The following is a 6636-nucleotide window of genomic DNA, read 5'->3' on the forward strand; positions in this document are numbered from 1 at the left end:
GTGTTCCACATTTGTGTAAAGTTGAGAAACTAAGAGCTTCAGTAGGCTGAGGTGTAAGTCCTTCTGAAGTGGGTGTGTACAAGTGTTGTACTGTAATATCCAAAGTCTTTTAGTTATACCTTCTGGAAACAGAAGAAGGGGAGACGTAGAAGAGTTTATCTTCGAACTTCCATAAACAACTGCTGTCTACTGCTTTATTATTTTTCAACTACTTTATCAGATTATTTCCGCACATTCTACTGTAATCAGGTGAAAGTTTTCTCACAAGACCAACTACTATCCTTAACAGGATTCTAGTACTTCATCCTCACGAAAAACGAGTAGAGTTTATTCACCCCCCCCCCCCTCTAAACTCAACTTCGATCCTCAACAATTGGTATCAGAGCAGGTTATTCTTGTTTGTGAAAAACTACAACAAATGTCACACTTCAGCAAGATTCCTATGTTCTCTAAGGAAGATTTTGACGACTGGAAGATAAGAATGCAAGCTCATCTTGCAGCACAAGATGATGACATGTGGTACGTCATCACAGATGGTCCACTGAAAATCTTAAAGCCTAACACAGCTGTTGCTGTTACTGACGGTGCACCACAGATGGTCGAAAAATCAAGAAGTGAATGGACCAGTAAAGATAAGAAAAAAGCCAATCTTGATAATTTGGCGAAGGATATATTGTATAAAACTCTTGACAAGAACACTTTCAGCAAGATAAAAATGTGTTCTACTGCAAAGGATATTTGGGAAAAGCTCATCCAGATATGTGAAGGAAATGAGCAAACAAAAGAAAATAAACTGTCTGTAGCAATGCAGAAGTTTGAAAATCTGAAAATGAGATATGGTGAAACTCTAAATGAGTTTGATGAAAGATTCAGTAGCTTGGTCAATGAGCTAGCTGCTCTGGGTAAAGAGCATAGCAACAGAGAAATAGCCCTCAAGGTGATGAGAGCCTTACCCAGAGAATGGGATGTTAAAACAATGGCTATGAGAGTATCCAAAGATCTAAACAAATTGGAACTGCACGACTTATTTGCAGATCTAAAGGCCTATGAATTCGAATTGGAAGTAAGAAGTGGAGAAGAGCCTTCAAACTTACCCACCAAGGCCCTTGCTCAGGGCCGTGCTTCTTCAGAGTCCAAAGAGTCCAATGACTCAGGCCCAATATTTTTTGGGGCCCAAAAATTTTAAAAAAAATTTATTATATATAAAAGGAAAAATATATTATATATAAAGAAGGCCGCTCCACTCTTCTTGCGATTCGGCTTCTCCAGTTCTCCATCTTCGACTCCAGAACCAGCATCAGTTGCTCTCAAACAGGTATGCGCTTGACCTTTTTAAAATTCTTGGCAGTCTTCTTTTTTCCTGATTTTTTATTTTCATTCGCGGTGTTTTTGAGTGAGTTTGATTCAAGGAAGACCTCACAAGTCACAATTTAAGAGCTTGGATATGCTTGTATTTGTCTTTGTGTTGGCAGCATAATTATGGTAATAGAGGAAGAGGATAAAGTTCTTGTTTCCTTCTGTTTTTTGTTTTGTTCTGTTTTCTTTTGTTTTTTGGGTACATTTAATTAAGTAAATAAATAAATAATTGGACCTTTAAAATTTGTGTTTTTTTGTTTCTTTCTTGAATAAACTGTGAAGTTATTGTTGTTTTTTTTCCGAACTTTGGTTATTTAAAGTGGTGATAAATAATTGGACCTTTTTGTCCTAGTTGTAGCTGTTAGAATCATCGCTTCTCATTTGGTATGATGAAACGAACTTTGAGGGTGTTTATCTTTTACAAGTTTTTTGAAGCTCTAAGGTGCTCCACTGCTCCAGTTATTAGGTGTGGAGGATTACGAAAATTACTCAATCTTGATTCTTGGTTTGAATTAAAATTTGGAGACACCTGCATCTCAGAGGAATCATCATTTCATTTCAAACTCTGGAACAGTTGTTAGCCATTGTGTTTAAAGTATTCTGAAAACTTACAAACGGCAAAAAGGGAAACTTATGGTGTTATTTGATCACTGATCAGGGCAGTCAAGTGCTAATTTACTAACCTTTCCGACTTTACTTTCAAAACAAAAATATTCAATATTGTCTTTAAACATAGACCTGCTCCTGTTGTTCATTGAATTATTTTTTTGAATTCTTAGGTTAATCATGCCTCCTAAGTACATGTCTGGGTCCCAAAAAAGAAAAAGAAAGCTAAAGATTGAAGAAATGATTCAAAGTCAAGCTGGAGATATCAACAAGTACTTTGTTTCAAACAAAAGCATAGTTGCAGATGTTGAAGACACGGTTGATAATTCAATTAGCAGAGAACAAGATAATGAATTGGATGAGAATGAGATTGATACTAAAAAAGTCCTTGAGTCTGTCGATGTGGATGCATTCAATGATCATGAGAAAGATGAAGAGTTTGTTCAATATGAGAACTTGAATCAGGAAACTTGGTCTGATGATCCGGCAAAGTGGGACAACATTGATCAAAAAGTTAGAAACTTTTTAGTAGAAAGAGGTCCGAATAGAGATGTCATAAATGTGTTTCCTAAAGATAGCGCTAACAGGCATTTCAATGCGTCACATTATAAGAGAATTTTGCCAAACGGGGAGGAAAGTGATAGAAGATGGCTATTATATTCAGTTTCTTGTAACAAGATTTTTTGTTTTTGCTGTAAGTTATTCAAGAAGCAAGTAACCAAGACTGGATATGGTCAGTTAGCTAATGAAGGATACAATGATTGGCATAATTTGAGTCGATGTCTTGCAAATCATGAAGCGAGTAAGGAGCATATGGAGTGTATGACGAATTGGCTTGAATTGGAAAGAAGATTGAAGACAAATAAAGTGATTGATGCAGGAGTACAAGTACAAATTAATAAAGAAAGAGAGCATTGGAAACAAGTGTTACAAAGGATAATCGCAGTTGTTCAACGATTGGCGAAAAATAACTTAGCATTTCGAGGAAGTTATGAAAAACTTTATGTTGAAAACAATGGTTTGTTTCTACAAATGATTGAAATGATTGCAGAGTTTGATCCAGTAATGAAAGAGCACCTCCGACGGATTAAAGACCATGAGACTTATACTACATATCTTGGTTGCAGAATTCAAAATGAGTTGATACAGATGTTGGCAAGCGAGGTAAGAAAAACAATACTTGCGAAGGTAAGACAAGCAAAATATTTTTCAATCATATTAGATTGTACTCCTGATATCAGTCACAAAGAGCAAATTTCCATTGTCATACGATGTTTAAATGATTCAAAAAGTTTCACAAAAGTAGAAGAATATTGGGTGCAATTTTTAGATGTTGATGATACTTCGGGACTTGGGCTTTTTATGCATCTTAAAAATGCTTTAGTCAATCTTGAGCTTGATATTGATGATATTAGAGGTCAAGGATATGATAATGGATCTAATATGAAAGGTAGGCATAAAGGTGTACAAAAAAGGTTACTTGAAATGAATCCCAGAGCTTTTTATACTCCTTGTGGTTGTCATAGTCTCAATTTAGCTTTGTGTGATATGGCGAATTGTTGTCCTAAGGCTATGTCATTTTTTGGAGTAATACAACGGATCTATACATTGTTCTCCTCTTCTACCAAGCGGTGGAAGATTTTCAAAGATCACGTGAAGGGTTTGACAGTTAAGCCATTGTCACAAACACGATGGGAAAGTCATGTTGAGAGTGTTAAACCTATAAAGGAGCAAATTGCACAAATAAGAGATGCTTTGTATGACTTGGCAAATGATAGCGAAGATCCCAAAACGAAGAGTGAAGCTGAGTCTTAGCGTTATATGAACTTGAGAATTTTGAATTCTTGCTTGGTGTGGTAATTTGGTACAAGTTGTTGCATGCTATCAACACTGTGAGCAAATTTCTTCAATCTGAAAATATGGATATTGATATTACTATCAAACTTTTACAAGGAATTGTTTTATTTCTTGAAGAATTTAGAGAAAATGGTTACGATCAAGCCATGGTTGAAGCTAAAGAAATGGCATGTGAGATGGGCATTGAAGCTGTATTTCGAGAGAAACGTGTTATTCGAAGAAAGAAACAATTTGGTGAAAGTAACAGTGAAGAAGTGATACAGTCAGCTGCAGAATCTTTTCGAATTAACTACTTTCTCTTTATAATCGATCAAGCTCGTTCTTCTATGAAAGCTCGATTTGAACAGTTTCAAAAATATGAAGAAACATTTGGTTTTTTGTTCAATCTAGAGAGGTTACAACATGCAGACGATGAAATCTTGTTGAGGTCTTGCAAGAATCTTGAAAATTCTTTGACTCATAAGGGTTGTTCTGATATTAATGGGGATGATCTATTTTCGGAGTTGACATTCTTGAGGTGCTCATTACCAAGAGAAGCAAAATCGGTCATTGATGTAATGAATTACTTGAAGAAAATGGATGGGTGTTTCCCAAATGCTCATATTGCGTATAAAATCTTGTTGACTGTCCCAGGTCACAGTAGTAAGTGCAGAGCGAAGTTTCTCAAAGTTAAAGCTCATCAAAACTTTTCTCCGATCAACCATGTCACAAGAAAGATTGAATGGATTGGCTATGTTATCGATTGAGAAAGAAATTACTGAACAACTTGATTATACAGACTTGATTAGTATTTTTAGCTCTAAAACTGTTAGGCGGGTTGTTTTTTAGTGATTATTTTGGACATGTTTGATATTTTTATTCATCATTTTGGACATGTTTGATATTTTTATTCATTTAGTTTTTTATATTGTCTTTAACGCATGGATTTAATTTGAAAAATTGCTATGGAATTAAAAAAAATATGAACACACATTATGATTCAGAGGCCTCTTTTTAAAAGTTAGACTCAGGCCCAAATATTGTTAGGATCGGCCCTGCCCTTGCTGCTACTGCTACTACTTTTACTACTACTGCCTCTACCTCTTCTACTGCTGCTGCAGTTGTACCTCAGGCTTTACCGGCTGTGATCATTGATAATGCTATGGAGAAGACTGCTGAACAAATTAGTAGTGATGCTATGTCCTTATTTGTAAAGAAGTTCTCCAGGTTCATGAAGAAGAACCATCGAACCTATCAGGGTCCCAATCGCAACTTCAAGAAAGATTCACCATCCGGTGATATGGGATGCTTCAACTGTGGAAAGATAGGTCACTTCATTGCTGATTGTCCCAAACCAAAGAAGGATGATCAAAAGAGAAAGGATTACAAGAGAAATGACAAAAAGTCCAGAAGAGATCGAAAAACGATGATTGCCGAAGAAAGCAAATCTAAATGGGCGGACTCTAGTTCTGAGTCATCTGACTCAGAAAGTCATTCCAGTGACAGTGATGCAGAAGAAGTCAAATGTCTAATGGCAGACAATGACTCAACCTCGACATCTGAAGAGGTATTTGATTTTGACTCTAGTGAATTTACACGAAATGACTTGATTGATGCACTGCATGAAATGGTAAAAGAGTATTCTAGACTTTCTCAATCGTTTGAAGAAGTTAAAATTGAAAATCAGAACTTAAAGAGTCAGAACAGTAAGTTAACTTGCTTGCAAGTAGACAGCTGCAATGATTTACAAGTTAAGATGAGTAAATTAATAACTGAGAATGAAAGAGCCAAAGCAGATTACCAGAAGGTGCTTTCTGAAAACCAGAAGTTGTCGCTACTGGTAAATGCTTGGAACAAGTCTTCTGTTTCATTAGAAAAGATGCAAGAGTTACAAAAACAGTCAGGAGATAGAAGTGGTCTCGGTTTTTGTAATAATGAAAGCACTTCTGAAACAAATACTAAGCCAACACTGGATATGTGCAAAGCGAAATACATTCACTTTGTGAAATCCAGTGTGGTACAAGAACCAGAAGTACCTACTGCTTCAGTGGAAAGGAATGTAAATCTGACGAACAGAAGAATGCACTATGGTCTGGGTTACGTTAAACCTAAGGAAAAAGTTGACCAGAGTTCTAGATTCAGAAAAGAATTCAACTCTGGAAGACAACATCCCATGAAGGTTAAGAACTACCAGTACTACAACTCTAAACCTGTTCAGAAGAGATACAGACTGGAAAACAGAAACAGAAGGGAAGAACAACATTTTGGTATGCATGCTGTTAGAAATAACAGACCCTCTGTTGCACACACATCTTTGGATACCCGAAGTACAAAGTTACCAAGAATTGTACAAATGTGGGTTCCCAAAGGACTGATAAGGCTTGGACCCAAATAGATTTGGGTACCAGTTACTAAAATTTGTGTTTGCAGGAACAGAAGAAGGAAACAGAAGTCAGTAACTCTACATGGTATCTGGACAGTGGTTGTTCCAGACATATGACTGGACAAAGAAACTTACTATCCGAAATAGTGAGCTGTACTGGACCAAAGATTACTTTTGGAGATAACTCAAAAGGTAAAACCATGGGTAAGGGTAAGATTATCCATGGTAATATAATTATTAATGATGTGTTGTTAGTTGACAATCTTTATTACAATCTTATCAGTATTAGTCAACTATGCGATAATGGGTATTCTGTGGCTTTTCAAAAGCATTCTTGCATAGTTAGAGATTCTGCTGGAACTAATGTGTTAACAGGAAAGAGAGAAGGCAATACTTACAGAGTCTCTTGGAACTCAAATCATGTCAACACTCCTACATGCTTAGTTGCTTCTCTT

The 6636-nt window shown here is 36.2% G+C and overlaps 1 protein-coding gene across 1 annotated transcript; it reads left to right on the forward strand.

Annotated features, from left to right (window-relative positions):
* The first annotated feature begins 1244 nt into the window (after positions 1 to 1244).
* Positions 1245 to 4851, forward strand: LOC140836160 (uncharacterized). The gene is given in 5 exon segments (XM_073201568.1): positions 1245 to 1315; positions 2136 to 3385; positions 3593 to 3765; positions 3996 to 4448; positions 4450 to 4851. Coding segments are annotated over 4 exon segments (2067 nt in total). The 5' UTR covers positions 1245 to 1315; positions 2136 to 2142; the 3' UTR covers positions 4648 to 4851.
* The last annotated feature ends 1785 nt before the right edge of the window (positions 4852 to 6636 follow it).

This window comes from Primulina eburnea, chromosome 7 (genome assembly GCF_022965805.1).
Source record: "Primulina eburnea isolate SZY01 chromosome 7, ASM2296580v1, whole genome shotgun sequence".
Classification (NCBI taxonomy): domain Eukaryota; kingdom Viridiplantae; phylum Streptophyta; class Magnoliopsida; order Lamiales; family Gesneriaceae; genus Primulina; species Primulina eburnea.